Genomic DNA, 20003 nt, shown 5'->3' on the forward strand with positions numbered 1-20003 from the left:
ATTGTATTTGGATTACCTCCCTTACACTGTTTTAAATTGTCTTAATTGTTCATTAACCATTACTTTATACATAATTTAAAAGCAGTGTAAGGGAGATAATTTCAATGATGTATTTGATTTATCTCCCTTACACTGCTTTAAATTATGTTTTGTACTTAAGTATTTGTCCATTAACCAGGACAACCTTGTTTTCCCCCCTTTTTTGCCCATAATTCATAAACGGTTTGAGCCATAACCCCCAAAGCAAATCCTAACCATCCCTTTGTGGTATGGAAACTTGTGGTATAATTTCAGAGAGATCCATACACCGTTCCACAAGTTATATCTGGAAACTAGAAAATGCTTATTTTTGGCCCCTTTTTGGCCCCTGATTTCTTAACTGTTGGTACCATAACCCCCCAAAATCAATCCCCACCTTCCTTTTGTGGTATTGAACCTTATGGTAAAATTTCATAGAGATCCATTTACTTAAACTAAAGTTAGAGTGCGAAAACCAATGTGTATTCGGACGACGACGACGACGACGCCAACGTCATACCAATATACGACCGCAGAATTTTTTTGCGGTCGTATAAAAATGAAAACAACACGTTATAAATATCATGTATCCGAAGCACTTTTCTAGTTTTACCTTCATTAGGAAAAACACACAGCCAGGGATGTATAAGAACCGAAATAATCCTGATGCACGACATATCAGAACGGGAACAAATGAAGGATATAATTTTAATTGGAGTCATTTTTTTTTAATGAAAATATAAATTATACCAAATTTCGTTTAAGTGTTTCAATGGCGCTACCGTATACCTCTTCTTATATTTTTATTTTCAGTGTATTCTAAAGAAAAAACCATTAACCAATGATTAAAAAAACACAAAAATGTCAGGTAAAAAGATTGATTGGCGTCTAGACCGAGTTGCAAATATCATTTTCGTATTCCCTAAATATAAGCCTTTTAAACTAGTAAAAACAAACATTAAATGACCAATACATAGAACAAAAACAATGAATTGATAATAAACTGACATAATCACAAACTAATACATTGCTGCCACTGGAAACAAGCATGGCTTAAGTCTCGCTTTTTCTACTTGTTTGAAGCGAAATAAACTAGAAATATCCCTTGAAGATCATTGAAACCATTATTCTGCTAACCTTGTATCTGCTAGCTAACCTTGTAGAATAACACCTCATGGTGACAATTAACATGACTAAATTTCAATTAGGAATAAATACAAATACATTTTTCTCATTTTGTTTTGTAATTCAGTAATACTTGTAGTCTAAAAGAGGGACGAAAGATACCAGAGGGACAGTCAAACTCAAAGATTGAAAACAAACTGACAACGCCATGGCCAAATATAAAAAGACAAACAGACAAATAATAGTACAGATGACACAACATAGAAAACTAAAGACTAAGCAACACGAACCCCACCAAAAACTGGGGGTGATCTCAGGTGCTCCGGAAGAGTAAGCAGATCCTGCTCCACATGTGGCACCCGTCGTGTTGCTTATGTTATTACAAATCCGGTAAATAGTCTCATTCGGTAGGTCACATTCGTGAAAAGGATAGGGTATTGTAGTTACGACATAAGGAACATATCCGATATCATCTGTGAAACGGTTATTCCATAACGGTCAACCAACTCGTGATGGCGTCCGTAAAAATTTTCGAAGGAATGATTTCAACTTCACCATTTGGAACTCTTGGTTTAATAGCTTCCTTGTGAGCAGCAATCCTCTATCAAGGAAATCATGATATGAAATACAAGCCCGGGAATATCGTATCAATTGGGAGATATATATTCCGAATGTTGCTACATAGAAATTGAAAGTTCACAATTGGGAAGCTGAAATCATCTCTTTTGTTGTAAAGATTTGTTTTTAAACCGACCCTCATTGTCAATTTCTAGATGTAAGTCAAGATATGAGGCAGACTTAACTGTATCTGTAGTATCCTTTATCTCTTGTTCGATGGGATAGATTCGTTCAACATAGTCACCAAATTTCGTATTATTTAGCGAGAGAACATCATCTATATAGCGGAACGTAAAGTTTAAGGATATTGCTAACTTCTTATCTTTCTTCCTAAGAAGTTCCTGTATGAAGTCAGCCTCATAATAATAAAGAAACAAGTCGGCAAGAAGAGGGGCACAATTGGTTCCCATTGGAATTCCGACAGTCTGTTGAAAAACACGTCCTCCAAACGTAACAAATATGTTGTCAATCAAGAAATCAAGCATCTTGATAATGTCAGTTTCAGAGAATTTTTTGTTTGAATCAGAGTGATTCTTTACAAAGTAGGATTTATCCCTCCCCAAGACAAGATACTTGTATCTACGTTCGCCATTCTTTTTAATGAAACAAAATAATACCAACTCTTTCAATTTGTCTTTTAGTTTGGAATGGGGAATACTTCTGTAAAGTGTAGAAAAGTCATATGTTTTAATACTATTGCAAGATGAGAGAGTCTTAGATTGTATGTACTCTAAAAGATCTTTGGAATTTTTTAGTATCCACATCTGATTCACGCCACCTCTAGAATAGGCAGTTTCACAATAACTTTGGAGCCCGGCCTCGATTGCTGATAAAATAGATGTTAATAATTTAGAAAGAGGTTTCGTGGAGCACTTGGAAGACCCAGCAATATACCATTGTTTGTAAGGACACCTATACAGTTTAGGTATCCAATACAGTGATGGAAGATCCAGTTCTTCATCTTTGGTTGAAATTCCAAAGGAACATTGAACAGACCTATGATTATCCAGGATTTCCACTTTGGTAAGTGTCGTGAGGGTATATGTTGAGTTTCCAAATGAATTGTCAATACCTAATTCGTTTATCAAGCAGTTTATGTAATGATATTTACACACAAAAACGATGTTGTTTGTGGCTTTATCTGCAGGGACAACAACATGTTTGTCATGGAGGTAGGACAAGTGTTTTGCAACATTTGGGTCTTTTTTTAAAAATTGACGTAGCGTGGGTATTGATAGACCCATTTAGTTTCTTAATTCGGATTTGTATCAACGACCTCACAGCCTTAATCCATTCGGAAAGAGTATCTACGTCTTCTTTCTCGTGTTAAGCCCATTGCCTGGCATAATCCTCGACTGAATCCATCAGTATTTTGAAGTTGTATTTCCAATTGATGGATTTAGGCTCATGATATTTCGGACCTTTGGATAATAAATTTCGCAGGGAAGTGTTATTGACAATGTTGGGGTCTCCGGTAATAACGTGGCCAGCCGTATTATATGTGAATTGGGAACTAGCACAGGTGCAATCAGGAGGTTTAGACTTGAAGTCGTCAATGTTGAGATCTTGCAAAACGTGTTTGTAATTGAAAATTTTAGTTGCAATTGGTATTGTACTAAAGTATTGTTAAGTAGTAGCAAATTTATATTTAAAACCCCTCTATGATCAAGATGAACATCACAAAGAGTGTGCTTTACTGCCATTGAGAAATAACATCAAGAGAATATCATGCTTTATGACAATGTGTGGTCAACATACTGACTTGATGATATGTAATTTCTAATTTCTATACCTATGGTTTTGTCTTCAAAGTTTAAATTTAATATCTTTTTGTTTGAAATAGTAAAATAAACTGTTAACACAGAGATATGTCTCGCCTTTTTTTGTAGTTTTGATACTGCAAATGTTGAAATTAGAATAGCAATACTTTAGCATGTAAGTTATGCAAATATTCAAAGTCATTGAACCATGACTGAAGGTACATGGCTAAACAATCTCCATGGAAATGAGATGTGCCAATGCTAATACAACTGCATACCAAATACCATTGACTTATCATAAGTCGTTCCCTTTAAACAAACCTAAACACAAACATTAACAATAACTTGTAAACTATGTCAAAGTTTCAAAGTCAATGAACCATGATGAGGGGGTGCGGCTATATAATCTCCATGGAAACAATATTTGCAAATTCCAATATATTTGCATACCAAATATCATTGACTTAGCATAAGCGGTTCATCTTAAACTGATCTAATCAAAACTAATACATGTCAATCAAGCAAATGTTTCAAAGTCAATAGACCATGACTGAGGGGGCAGGGCCAAATAATCTCCATGGAAATGAAATGTGCCAATGCTTATACAACTGAATACCAAATATCATTCACCTACCACTAGTGGTTCACCATAAACTAGACCTAATCACAAACTAAAGCCGTCGGTGCCGGAAACAGTATAGCTATGTCTCGCTTTTTGACTCCATCAAGGCGAGACAAAAAAACTGTCATATGAAACAAACCAAATATCCACAAAGATCTAAATATATAACCTAAGATTTACCAATAAGTCCAAATCTAAAAGCATTTGTTTGAAATAGGCAACAAGAGTGCACACAATAAAATGTCTCACCTGCATTACTGATCATGATTGAATTTATGTTGAAAGTCTTAAGAGAAAAATGTTATACAACAAGTATTACATAACTTACCATAATCAATGCAATGATCCATGTTAATGCGGTTAAGTTTAGAAGAACCCTGTCAGACAAACATGTATGCCTTTCAATCATTCTATTTGCCAAATATTGTTGACTTATTGCTTCTTGTATCTGATAAACAGACCTTACCAAGAAAAATGAACTTTGACAAATGAACCTTGAAAATAAGATCAAGGTCAGACAAACTCTGCCAGAAAGACATGTACACCATACAATCATTTTATACACCAGATACAATTGACCATATGCGTATAGTACCGGAGAAACAGACCGTACCATGAAAACTAAACATTGATGATGATGATGAATGGCTGCTTAACGTCCAGCAGCATACTAAACATTGACCAATGAAGGTAAAGGTCAGATGAACTCTACCAGACAGACATGTACACCTTGCAATAATTCCATACACCACATATACTTAACCTTCTGTCTATAATATCTGAGACATGGTTAAACCATAAAAAACATCTTTTTCCAAACATTTTTCAAAAAATGTTAAACCATCAGTTTAATTTCTTTATATCTCTGATTTCTATATTTTCATATCAACTGAAGTGCTAATGTGGCTAAATCCTAACACTTACACAGAAATCTATTGTTTCAATAATATGCTAGACTATTAACTAAAAATAAAAGTTTTTTCATAATTTTTATTGTCCCATTTGCAGTAGCAAACAAAACAGATCAGTATTTATCAATTTCAACATACAATTTTAACGCATAAAATAAATCTCAATAGTTTAAAAAATGTAAACAAGAACATCCATCACTTGCAATTACACAAAAACTCACTTTACAATATCAACTTACACAGACATAAATTATTTCTCAATTCACATATTCCCCTCTCTCAATAAAAGATGATACCCCTCCTTATAAGGCCATTTTGTATCACATGCCGTCTTTCAATGTCAGAGAATTGGCCTTATAAGAAGGGGAATACAGCTCACACACTGGAATATGTATTGACAAAAATAAATGCAAGCATAAATGCTTATGAAATTATCAAAAAAACGATGACTGTCACATTAAAAAATTCTTTAAAACTAAATATTTGGGAATTTACACTTGAATGGATAATGTTTAATATCTTCAATGTTAAAGTATTGATCAACTTTCATCGATTTCTACATCGGGTTCTGTCCTGGATTCTTTTTCCTTTCTTCTTTTAGAATACGTAATTATATTTTCGTATACCACAAAGGTTATGCAGCATGCTGGTGTCACACGTAATAAATTTGGTTTCAATCCTTTATAAAATCCTGTCCAGCCTTCATACCTGCAAAAACCAAAATGTTTCTTCACTGCAATGAAATAATTTACCCTTTACAGATCTTATTTACAAACATCAAATCATAAACTTTATGTCACAAAATATTGTTGTCCCAGAAAATGCTCTTTGTGAGGTCTTTAACAACATTTCTATTTAAATCCCTCTCATGTTTGGGCAATTCAGAAAATTTTCAATGGAACAATCTAAATATAAAAATGTGTTGCTGGGAGACATTGGGAAAAAGAGACCAAAAACATTTCCATAGAATTATATCTGGAAAAACATTAAGTAATTTTAAAGTAATAGCTATTTCAAGACTAGACAATATAGGAACATATTTTCACAATAAACATTCCTGGTTCACCTACCCCCAAAATCCACTAAAATTAGTATCCCCAGAAAAATAATAAATCCCCAGTACTGTAAATTCAGAAATTATTGCGTGCATTTATTATTGCGATTTTTGTGGAAAGGACAAAAATGCGAGATTAATTATTGTGATTGCAGGAAAATCTTCACACAGTTATTTATATCAGATATCATAATGCGAGTTTTTATTTTTGCGATACTCACTCAATGGCATTATTCGCATTAATAAAAAAACCTCGCAATAATTTCTGAATTTACAGTATTCTATATAACCTTGCACACCACTCTTTCATCATTTACACCATTTTGCTCCTGCATTTCAGATCTAAAAACACATTCACTCTAACTTACAGACAACACTACAATGAGCTTTAACCTGTGATCAAAATTACATAATTAAGCTGCTTTATGTCTCACAACCTACACCATTCAGATTCTGTCCTCAATATTTCAGTATTTCACACAAAAATAACATGATTAATTATAATATTTACATAAAAATCACCTCACATTTCCGATAAAAAAAGTATTTACAATTATCAACCACTGTTTCATCAAATATATACATAATATCATTCTGCCTTGAAAACATGGAATGTTCAACATTACTTAAATTCTGAAATCTGATTGTCCTTATAAATAACAGATTTCTGCCTGGTAATAAAGGGCTGGATGGAGATGGATATAGAATAAAGAATACTGGGCCAAAAAAATTAAGAATCGAGAAAAATGGGCCAAATATTAAAGAATAGAGAATAAGGGGTGCTAAAATATAAAGAATAGAGAATAAGGGGTGCTAAAATATAAAGAATAGAGAATAAGGGGTGCTAAAATATAAAGAATAGAGAATAAGGGGTAAAAAATATAAATAATAGAGAATAACAGCTTTAAAAATTAAAGAATAGAGAAATGAAGACCTAACATCAGACCTATGGTAATGGTATATATAAGAAAAGTTGGTTTTGTCCTGAAAAGTTTCCCCAAGACTGCCAGATCTAAATATTTTATATTCACTACAGGCAGCTTATGTAAGTTGTCTCATAAAAATGGCTTTTATAGAAAAATTTTAGAAAATACAAGAAAAATGGAGGTTACTATTCTTGCTTTTTTCTACCTGAAAAAAATTCATAAATATACAATGTTATCTATTATTTAAAATCACAAAATAATCTCAGTTACCTCCCTTGTTACTTATATTCATTTTTTTACTTCAAGCTTTTAAAATATAATACTACCACACAATAAATAAATATGGACGTCTTCATTTAAAGTTAACTAGAGGAAGATAAACTTTCATACAAAATTTAAATCATGGTATCTATGATGACTTTACAATTAAAAGCTTGATCATTTCAGGTGAAATTCATAATCAACAGAGATCTAAATGTATCAACCTTGACCTTGTTGTATAGTGTGAGCTTCTTAGTTCATAGTTTAAGACCTTTAAGCAACTCTGAGCTTAAGGACAGCAATAAAAGTGTTGTTCCTGAGATTATCAGTAATTCATATTATTTCATGAGAGTTTTTATTTCAAGGGAACCAGCCTATATCTTCTGTTTTCCTGAACAGTTCATATCAGAGAAGGCCGGACAATTTCTACCTTTAATAAGGTGGTGAATAACTCAGAAGCATGGCAGTTTCAATAATTGCACAAAACACTTAATATCAGACTTTTCTGAGCAACTAATGAGAACACTGATATTATCTGGTTAAATGCAATAACTAAATAGTTTATCTACCCAGCGATAAATATAACTTGCGAGGCTTGTTACACCGTAAACCTATAAAAATCCTGACAATTAAAAGTACAGACAGGAATTTTATCAATAAAATACACATTTATTTAGGGCTGTTCCATAAAAACATACATGGGACCCAGAAAACACACAGTCACACTTTGAAATCAAATCTGTTGGTGGGTGTCAAGTACAGTGAAATCCTGAGAGAAATTCTAAAATTGCCTCTATAAATGGTTATCTCATTTTCAAAGTGCCTTCCTAGGCCTAGGGTACCATGCATGTTTTAATGGAACAGCCTTTACACTTGTAAAAGAAGGACTTAAATGTAAAAATGAACGGTTATTAGTAGACAAAGAGATCTATCTAGTTATTTTCAAAACAGAAACTTTAGAACAATTCCATTTTAATTAATTTAAAAGGTTGAAAGGCATTTTTGTATACTCTGTGATGCTTGCATTATATATATTCTGGTTTCAACATTCTTTCTTGAAAATTCTCACCCGTTCTTGATTTTTTGTATGGAAAACAGCCTTTGAACCTTGACCCTTACTAAGATAGTATTGTATAGTACAACAATATATCACTGTATAGTACAACAAGATATCACTGTATAGTACAACAAGATATCACTGTATAGTACAACAAGATATCATTGTACAGTACAACAAGATATCACTGTATAGTACAATAAGATATCATTGAATAGTACAACAAGATATCACTGTATAGTACAACAAGATATCATTGTACAGTACAACAAGATATCACTGTATAGTACAATAAGATATCACTGTATAGTACAACAAGATATCACTGTATAGTACAACAAGATATCACTGTATAGTACAACAAGATATCACTGTATAGTACAATAAGATATCATTGTATAGTACAACAAGATATCACTGTATAGTACAACAAGATATCACTGTATAGTACAACAAGATATCATTGTACAGTACAACAAGATATCACTGTATAGTACAATAAGATATCACTGTATAGTACAACAAGATATCACTGTATAGTACAATAAGATATCATTGTATAGTACAACAAGATATCACTGTATAGTACAACAATATATCACTGTATAGTACAACAAGATATCATTGTACAGTACAACAAGATATCACTGTATAGTACAATAAGATATCACTGTATAGTACAACAAGATATCACTGTATAGTACAACAAGATATCACTGTATAGTACAATAAGATATCATTGTATAGTACAACAAGATATCACTGTATAGTACAACAAGATATCATTGTACAGTACAACAAGATATCATTGTACAGTACAACAAGATATCACTGTATAGTACAACAAGATATCACTGTATAGTACAACAAGATATCACTGTATAGTACAATAAGATATCATTGTATAGTACAACAAGATATCACTGTATAGTACAACAAGATATCACTGTATAGTACAACAAGATATCATTGTACAGTACAACAAGATATCACTGTATAGTACAACAAGATATCACTGTATAGTACAAAAATATATCATTGCATAGTAGAACAAGATATCATTGTATAGTACAACAAGATATCATTGTATAGTACAACAAGATATAATTGTATAGCACAACAAGATATCATTGTATAGAACAACAAAAAAACAGACACAATTAAAGGTTGTTTTTTTTCCAAGTGATTATTTTTTTTTAAAGAAATACTGACCATGAAACAAAATTTCAATGTAACAGTCAAAATGACAGATATCATATTGAATTTAGAAAAAATTACTGAGTTTCAAAGAATTATGAAACCTTGATACAATTAACTACTGAAAGTGCTTATATTTTCTTTGTGTTCAAAGAGAGTAAAATGTAGTTACAGAATGTACATTGTATGTATTCTTGGCAAAAACACATAAAAAATATTTTCATAAGTACTATTTCTACCACTAAATTTAAGGGAAAAGTCTTAATCTTTGGAAATGCTATAAATGAAAGACTTCGTCATATTCTTGTCCAGTTGACATTTTTAACAGGCTTGAAACCAGATCTTTCTCTTCAAGAGCGCAAAACACATATTCGTTTTGTTAAAAATAAGTATCTGCTTAAAGTAAAGTGAGTGGTCCCATTTTTCACAGTGTTCTCTTTCAGATACAACATCTGAGGTACAATTATCACAGTGAACAGGTAGAATAACGATCATCCTACCAAAAGACTACAATTTCAATCGTCCGAACTCCAATTTTCCAGGCTCTCCTCTTTTTTCTTCAGATTGGTGACTTTTTCCATGATTAGAAAGACAATCATTACATTTGGAGTAACGTGCCACATGTACACACCACAACCTTTATAAAATCCTGCCAATCCTTCATACCTGTGTTAAATAAGATGGCATGATGCCAGGCACACAACAAATACATAATATATACAATTTACCCAAAAGAATTCAATATAAATAAGTTGTGGTAGGATTGTCAATGAGACAATTATCCAACAGAGACCAGATAATGTAGATGTTAGCAACATAATTAATTCGTTAAATTATTGGCATAAAAATAACACTAGTAAAACAAGAACTGTATATTATATTTGATAAGATAGGTGTAATGGTGTATTTCCAAGGATGTCAATATGTCAATTCTAGCATGAAACATGTTTTTTGGTGTTGATTTTAATAGTAATTGTAATATAATTTCAAAATTTTTATTGTCTGTGTTCATCATCTGATTGCATACATTTTATATAATACACTGTGGAATTTCAATTTTTTTGTCTATCTTTTTGAAAACTTATCATTTTTACAAAAAAATTGCTAGAGGAATGCAAATAATTTTGGTTTCCCTAAAACTAATATTTTTGTAGATTCTCATTTCATACCTAAGTTTCTTTTGATAACCAGTTTTTATGTCTGGTAATCTTGTCATCTCTTACTATAATACATCACAAGCCTTATCAAATCATGGAGTAGCCTACCATCAACAGTTATGAAGCTAAATACACCTTATTGCTATTTGTCCGCCATTACTGGCCATCACACAGGTTCCCGTAAAATTTTGACGTCACAATACAAAATATCTGACGCCACAATGGAAAAGTGATTGTTGTATGACGTCAAAAGTTCAAGCGGGACAGATTCTCGGTCAGCCGGGAATAGCGATAAGGTGTATACTGTGGATTCATTATAATTTGTGGGATACAAATTTTCATGGATTAAGTGGATAAAGGTGAACTACAAAGTTGACGTTAAAAGAGGTCTTAATTTTGAATAGGCTTTTAAAATTTTCTGCAGACTTTGGCAAAACCATGACATCAAACATCCACAATCTACGAAAATTGTTACCCACGAAAATAAATGAATCCACGGTAGTATGTTAAAGAAAGAAGTACTACTATGCAACACTTTTCAAACAAATTAACTTATTTTTCGTGTGAGCAAACACCTTGCCATGTTCTGAACTTAAATTTTTGCTTGATGTTACACAACTCTTTAAATGAAAAATATTTCAGAATATTTTATGTCTTTGAATATAGAATATATAAATGACAGCAGATAATTTGATAGTCATACTTTTCATTTTTTTTAAAAAGAGCCTAAAAATGCTTGTTATGACATATGAGAAAATATTTAGTTCACTTGCATCGTCTTCAATATCTTTTTTAAAAATAAATTATCTACAAACTTCATGTTCAATCCTTTGTTAAATGTTAGCATTCATTAAAAACCTTTATTCACTAAAAACATGACATTTATTTATAAACAATAGCTGATGAACCATTTTATAAATTAGAATGCAAGACCAATTCTGTAAAAGTGTTGCAAAGTATGGGTACCAAATTGACCTTTGACATAATACGCACCTCCATACTTGTTTAAGAACATCTACCACACCATTATAGCTACGATGCTGGTCCTGTAGTCGTGATCTGACTACTTGATACGGATATGTTAGTGTTGCAGCAAATATTTTGGATAATGCTGCAAATGTAAGATATTCTGAAGTGCCCTGAGAAAAAAAAGCATAAGTGTAAGAAGGTATGATTTCGTCATCAACTGATTAGGGCTATATGTACATGTTATTCAGGAAGTATCTTGGAAATCAATAGCATTGTTTTTCTTCGATTTTCTTCGAAGCAGATAGCCGGCTAAAAAAAGCCTTCTTCTTCAAGATTTTAGTCATCTTCTTTTCTGTCAATTATAAAATATTAAAAAATAAATTTCAGGTCCAAAATTTTCCATTAAACTTACTAATCTATAATCTATTGGTCTATTGAGGTATTGGTTAAATAAAGTCTTCATTTCTTCATAGGCCATGAACTGCAAAGCACCATGGGAGATTCCAAATATACCTGGTACAAATCCCTGTAAAATGTAGTAGTAGATTGCATATTAACAAAAATTTTAAAAGATCATAAATTGAAGACCAGTCACCAGACATTATTTTGTACAACTACTTTGAAAGCAGAAAAATATCACAAATAATGTAAAGTAGCACAAAAATATCAGTAAATTAAAATCAATATAATTGTGATTTTGGTATTACAGAGATAGCAGGTACAATGTTATAATATGGTGCTGTATTCAACCGAAGGCTTGCTATTTACACATGTCACCTTCAGTATGTGGATATCACAGATATTTTGAAGGTGTGAAATATGAATATGAGAAATGGGAATATGCTGCAAATTCATTTGATTCATAAGTTATCTTGCAGGAAATATGTTTTAGAAAATGAAATTATATACCAAGTTATAATTGCCAGTAAAATAATGATTTTTTTTCTTCTTTGCCATTTTTAATAATTTGGAGAGAAAATGAATTATCTCCCTTTGAAATGGTTTTATATAACTGCCAGTTTAGCCTTAGAACCTAGCTTTCTGCTTGACAGTAAAGCCATAATAATAAGATCATCTGTTTAGTTTCATTCGATTTATTTGCTTAGCTACAAAACTCTTTTAAAAATTCATGCAATAAAATAAAGATCCTAGAGGCTGTTATTGCCAGTAAAATATGAATTATCTCCCCTATCCCATGGTTTTATCATATATCAGAGTAGGAAAGATATTTTTTATATAACTGATAAGAAAACTGTAATATTTGTCAAAGGCCCATGATTTTGAAATAAGTGTGAACTTTTCAAAACTGAACAGTTTTGTAGGATGGTAAAAGAAAAATTTATGAAAGAGCTGAAACTTTTAAATACAAGCTTGCTTAAAACATGGTTTTAGAATAACCACAATTCTATGGAAGGGTAGCTAAACATTACATATACATACCCGATATAATCCCCGAATTCCTTCATATTTATAGATTTTCAGTAAACCATCTAACATTCCTTTGTAGTAAGTGCTGCCGTTGGTCTTTGGGGAATTCCCCTCATACTGTAAACACATACGTGTTTTGGTCACCCATATAGGATTTGTTAGAAATAATGTCAAAAGTCCTGAAACATAACAACAGCAATGCATTAATGGACATGTTATATATTAGATTATCTAAAACAGTTTTAAAGAATGAATAGTTTCAACTCTATCTGTAAATAGAAATTTTGGAACAAGAAATTCATTTTTATCAGTCAAAAATCAATTACATTTTCCAAATGATTTGATAAATTTTCAGAAAGGAACAGCTAGATATCAAATAAAAGAAGAATGTGTCCATGGGACACAGATGCACCCACTTGTAAACATGCAAGGGTAAATGTACCAACTCAAACCTAATGATGTTTTCTTTTCTTAATGACATGTATTTCTGTATGCTGTTATGTGAGAGTACTCGAGTGTTTGAGTGCTCTCGTTGCTCAATAACAAAAATCAATGGGGTTACTCAAGAACGGTGAAAATGACCTCACCCTAATTCAAACTTGAACTGTGTTTGGTGATAATAAGCATTGTGTACAAGTTTTATCACATTTGGTTGAGGCAAAGTAAAGTTAAGATTGAGGTGAAAGTGACGGTGAGGGCATAAATAAGAATCTTTAATATACTCTTCCATTATATGAAGCAAAATTTTTTTTTCTTTCATAGTTTCTGAGCTACTATTTTTTTTTGTGCACTTACATTGTATGCAAGAATCAACTTGTAATGCTGGAAACAAAATAGCTGTCACCAGAGATGTGCACTTGTGTTTTATCTATTAACAAAATCATGTACATTGTACACGTACATTGAAGACCTCCAGTGGCTTCCATAATAAATATTACAAATTATAGCTATGCATTGCTTCAGTTAAGCAGCCCACAATTATAATGGATTTGATCCCAGATGACCTTGTACTTGCATTTCTGATTCAATTCTATAAGTAAGTTCTATTTTTATAGATCTTAAAAATAATCATATTAAAATGTTCATGTCCGTCATATCCTACATCAGAAGCCCCTGCCCCCTGGCATTATTTTAGTATATTCCCACTTACCTGCTTCTGAAGCTGCAAGCATGTTTTTAAGAGGTCCCAAAGACTTTTGAGTATTACCATCCTGCATCCATGTTTTTACACCATTATAACTGAAATATAAAAAAAAAACCTACATGTATTCTATGTTTCCTCCTTCCTCCAACACACCTAATTATTCTTAAACAGATTTTGTGTGAGTAAAGTGGCCAATTTTCATTGCAATAAAGATTAATGCTTAGATATGGGCGACATATGTTTTCTGACATTTTCCTTTTATTTACAATTTTTCCAGACTCAGTGATTGTTTAAACCATATCTTGACTTCCAGATTTTTTCCTTAATGTGAGTCATTGGGTTGCCATCTTACTGACAATTATCCCACATCTTCTTTTAATTTTGCAGAGGTATCAAAAATAAGGTAGCAGATAATTGTGCCACTTCAATAAACACATGATCAATCTTGCTGTTACAAATTTCTAACCCTGTGTTTATGTTTGTCTTTTCTCTGCCCAAAAATATATATGACTGTAGCCTTCAGCCATTAAAAAAGGGGGGTTGGTACATGTAGGTCAGATTTTTTTTGTATTCATTTAAATTTTCTTATCAAAACATCTGTAGAAATCAACTCAGGTCCAGATTTCCACTTCATATCCAGTAATTTATTGATGCAATTTACAATTTCCTATGTTCCAAAAATGTTCTTTTTCAGGTGATTTTGGTTAATTTAATTGCCAATTTTATCAAATAAGTCAGCGGAAAGAGGTACATAAGTATAATGTTATTCTACACAAAAAGCAATTTCTTTAATATTTTTTTTTAATTAAATAAAATGCTTCAGGGTTGGCCTGGATGCAGGAAACCCAACACATATAATTTGTGTTGCCTTATTATATAAGTTTACTAGCTGTAATTCAGTGGTTGTCGTTTGTTACTGTGTAACATACTTGTTTTTCGTTCATTATTTTGTACATAAATTAGGCCGTTAGTTTTCTCATTTGAATTGTTTTACATTTGTCATTTCAGGGCCTTTCATAGCTGAGCTCATTGTTGAAGGCCGTACGGTGACCTATAGTTGTTAATTTCTGTGTCATTTGGTCTCTTGTGGAGAGTTGTCTCATTGGCAACCATACCACAGCTTCTTATTTTTATATCAAATATTGATAGGACAGATAAATCTTATGTTCAGATGATTCTCTTTTAAATTGAATGAAATATAGCCCTCACCAGTAAGGGTATAGTATTTCTTTTAGACCTTCTTTAAGAGCTTACAATATAACAACAAAAGCTGTTAGAAATCAAATCCATATAAATATCTTAATCAATAATATACTTAAATACAAAAATGTACAAATATTATACTCAAGTTTAACATAAATTTACTTGGCATGCTTAAATAAAATAAAGAAATAAGAAGTAGGGGTACAAAATTATTAGGGTCATAACATTTCATTTTGTTTCCTAACTACATGTACAATGTCAATGTACTGATATAATTTGATTATCATGATCATATATCACCACCTAAATATTTCTGCAGGTAGCAGCACAAAATCAAATACATATCTTACAAGAAAAAGTAGAGACCCCATGAGAGTCCAGCTCCCCATACATTTGGTGTCACACCCTGGTACAATCCCAGCATTCCCTGACTCTGTTTGATGGATCTAAATGCATCGACAATGCCTTTATATTCTGGTCGAGCAGCTCCCACGACATTACCACCAGCTGATCCTTCACTGACTGAAAATACAATATAAAATTAAATAAAAAAAGCATTTAACAATATTCCATCAGATAATGGACCACCACATCTTATTGAAGAATGTGGGTCCAGTCATCAAGTGATGGTGAATTTAACACTACTCAGGAATTTCTTTCTCCACCATATATATCTTTATTACCATGTTGACTTAAAAAAAAACCTGCTGAAAGAACATTATTGGATTTATCTAACTGCAGTCAAGTCAATTTGTACCTTGATCAGTGGAGTTCATGTTGCTCAGTCTATACATGTAGTTTTTACGATAGTGTTTTTTAAACTGTTGATCATCTTTTTGTCGTTTCTTGTTTTTTGCCATATTTTTGTTGATCTCACTTTCATGACTTTACTTTAAATTACAACTATATGAGTATAGATTCTCCCTTTGGTACAATGTATCTTCAACCTTCTTTTGTTACCATGATAATGGATTTCATTGAAAATTCAATTTGTAATTGGCTGTTAATGCATTTAAGAATTCTGTGTTCGGAGCGATTTTCAGTTTTGCATCCCTCAGAATCCCTAATCAAGCCCTATTTACCTCTATTCAGGAAAATTTTTACTACCTCTGATGCCTTTTACGTCTACAGCAGGTAAGAATTAAAAAAAAGACATGTTTGTCATTCAGAATCTGTCTAAATTTTGAAAATGGTGCTGCAGGCAGTAAATGCACCGGTTGGAGGTAAGGTAAAAAAAATTCCCAAATAGAGTAAAATATATGTAATAGGGCTTGATTAGAGATTATGATGGCGGCAAACCAGAAAATTGCTCCAAACACAAAATCCCCCAAGAGATTTAAAATTGGTCAGAACAGTGTAACAAACTGATAAAATACAATTCTTAGGAAATTTAACAGTCAAGGGTCTAACTTAAACAAGTTACATGTATTACAGAAAATAGCAGGCAGACTGTTGTTGTGGGAATTCTGACAGAGTTATCTCCTCCTGTCATGAATTGTTGTTGAAATAACATACATGTCCGTTATTGTACAAAGAAACAATGTCTGTAATAACGCTTTTCAATTTTACCGCTGTTTCAGTGTTTGTTTTGTTGTTACTTTAAGATCTCTTATGATTTCAACATGTATACATTATTATTTGCGTCATTTTCAGTGAAACAACGTGGGCACAGTGATTACCAGTTTGTTGTATTTTTTTATTGTAATTGATTATTATTTCATTAATTATTCCTAATTGTTATTTCATTAATTACTGGTATTAATTGTTATTTATCTGATTGCGTCTTATTATAATTTAATTAATAAAAGAACAGAGTTCCAATGTCCCCCACGTAGCACATATTTTATCTAACCAAGGTACAAGGGCAATAACTAAATAAAACACTTTTTTTTGTATCGCTAACAAGGCCATTTTCCATAAATTTAATATTTCTAAGGGCATAACTCTTTTTAAAAAAGTGACTTAGTCGATCGGCAACCATTATAGAACTTGTCCGAGATATTGCTGATATTAACCTATAGTCAATGTATAGTATAAGTTTTATAAAAATCTGGCAAGAATTGTACCTGCGAGAGCGCTAATGAGGCAATTTTCCATAAATTTAATATTTCCAAGAGGCATAACTCTTCTAAAAAAAGTTGATCGTCCACCTTTATAAAACTTGTCCAAGATATTGCTGATATTAACCTATAGTATAAGTTTTATAAAAAATCTGGCAAGAATTGTACCCATGAGAGCACTAACGAGGCCATTTTCCATAAATTTAATATTTCCAAGGGCATAACTCTTTTAAAAAAGTCGATCGACCACCATTATAAAACTTGTCCGAGATATTGCTGATAATAATCTATAGTATAAGTTTTATAAAAATCTGGCAAGAATTGTACACGTGAGAGCGCTAACAAGGCCATTTTCCATATATTTAATATTTGAAAGGGCATAACTCTTTTCAAACAAGAATGTGTCCATAGTACACGGATGCCCCACTCGCACCATCATTTTCTATGTTCAGTGACCATGAAATTGGGGTCAAAACTCTAATTTGGCATTAAAATTAGAAAGATCATATCAAAGGGAACATGTGTACTAAGTTTTAAGTTGATTGGACTTCAACTTCATCAAAAACTACCTTGACCAAAAACTTTAACCTGAACCAGGACAGACGGACTGATGAATGAACAGACGGATGCACGCACAGACAGAAAAACATAATGCCCCTAGATGGGGCATAAAAAGTCGATCAAAAACCATTATAGAACTTGTCCGAGATATTGCTGATATTAACCTATAGTATACATGGTATAAGTTTTATAAAAATCTGGCAAGAATTGTACCTATGAGAGCGCTAACAAGACTGGACGGATGGATGGACGCCTGGTATTTTGATGTCTCCCGCAACGCGTTACAAGGGTGACAATAACTAACAATATAGTTTGTCCTTAGTCCAAATACATGTCATTATGAGGTCTTGAAACTGAAAGGCTATTTAAATTTTTTGCTGTCAGCCTTCCGGTCATGAAAGGCTCTTTTAATTTTTTGCTGTGGCGTCTTCCTACCTACAATGGTAGGCAGGGTCACAGCAAAAAATTAAAATAGCCTTTTAAGAAGTTATAATTATTTGGACTAGATTGTCCCGATGCCTAGGAATTCAAACACTGTGTCATCAGCCAGTTAAAGCATGATCATGGCTTTGAGAGATGCTTTGTAAAATTTACCTGACATAAGTAGATCAACGTTACAACAAATTGCATAACTCGATATTCACGTACAGGTTCTCGAAACAGATTCATAAGATATACACAACAGGTAGCATAACACTAACAGTAACAGCATAACACTAACAGTAACAGCATAACAAACAGTACATAATACCTGGGAACAGTATATCTAATAATACGTACCTTGAAATCTAATTTTTACTAAATCCAAAGGATGTAAAACGAGTGTAGCCACAACACCCCCAGAAACACCGGCAACCATATGACTGAGATGACCGTCCCATCGCGGAAGCCTAAGGATTTTCCTAGCGTTATCGTCCATTTTCCTTAAGCTTTCCCTCGTTTAAAAATAAAAATAAGAATGTTTGTAAATTAAACAACACACTTGTCTTTCTGTGCATTGTTTTTCGCCAATGCTGTTTACGTGACCATTTTCTAGGTAAAGGTTAAATTTCGGTCGGAGTACAACGGAAAACAGAAGGAGTGCTTCTAGGGTGAAATGAAATGCTGCCACGAGTTGCAAAATAAAAATCGGCGTGGATACGATGTCGTTCCGAATAGATAAAAAAAATCTTGACTGGACTGGACTGGACTGGACTGGACTGGACTGGACTGGACTGGACTAAACTAAACTGGAAACATTAGATAGTTCATTGTTGTTAAGCCATTGTCTTCTCTTGTATCATTAGAATGACTCAGTTTCAGAGGTTTTCCTTGATTTCCTGTATCATGTTTCATGAAGCTATTGGGCTTTTTTTAATGTTGAATGCAACAGGCTGATCTCTAGCTACTGTTTTCCTAATCATAACATTTTCTTTCAGTTGTGTTTGCATACATTACAATCAAGACAATTGAAATGTTCAAAATGGGGGTTTATAAAATTCAAAATGAATATGTGTCATGGTGTGTACTTTGACTTGTTATTTTGTATCATATTGTGCTTTTATTTTAGAGAGAAAATTTAATTGTTCAATCAGTGCATTTTGTAAAATTTGATTTTTTTTTATGAATTTTTGCCTATGTTGTAGCATGTACTTGATATATCACAGTTTGATGAAAGTAATTGATTCTGAAATATTATTTATTATTACATGGTATTGCGCTAGGATATTTTAACAGTTATTTTTCAAAACATTGAAGGATTGAGCTTTGTTTTATCAGTTTTTTTATATTGCTAATGAGAGTATTGGGACAAGGGACAGGCTAGACTTGATATTCTGATAAGCATTGCTAAAATGCTATGAAGGACTTATCAAAAGGACGGTATAAATATATTTAAAAACAGGGTCAGGTCCCATGATATGTGAAATAAAGTTCACAATTATAAATTCCGGA

General features: G+C 32.4%; 1 protein-coding gene across 2 annotated transcripts; it reads right to left on the reverse strand.

The window, feature by feature from the left end:
• Positions 1-5335: 5335 nt before the first annotated feature.
• On the reverse strand, positions 5336-19159 carry LOC127723539 (mitochondrial folate transporter/carrier-like). Of its 2 annotated transcripts, none has more exons than XM_052230187.1 (7): positions 18852-19156; positions 15801-15972; positions 14254-14342; positions 13116-13282; positions 12088-12201; positions 11700-11845; positions 5336-5762 (listed from the first exon to the last, which is right to left on the reverse strand). In XM_052230187.1, exons 1-7 carry the CDS (start codon positions 18988-18990, stop codon positions 5594-5596), a joined length of 996 nt encoding a protein of 331 aa, XP_052086147.1. In that variant the 5' UTR covers positions 18991-19156; the 3' UTR covers positions 5336-5593. The 2 variants fall into 2 exon arrangements, with proteins under 2 accessions (XP_052086147.1, XP_052086148.1); XM_052230188.1 differs by having other exon boundaries at positions 5624-10215; positions 18852-19159.
• Positions 19160-20003: the final 844 nt, after the last annotated feature.

The sequence above is a fragment of the Mytilus californianus genome, unplaced genomic scaffold, assembly GCF_021869535.1.
Source record: "Mytilus californianus isolate M0D057914Y unplaced genomic scaffold, xbMytCali1.0.p SCAF_13, whole genome shotgun sequence".
Classification (NCBI taxonomy): domain Eukaryota; kingdom Metazoa; phylum Mollusca; class Bivalvia; order Mytilida; family Mytilidae; genus Mytilus; species Mytilus californianus.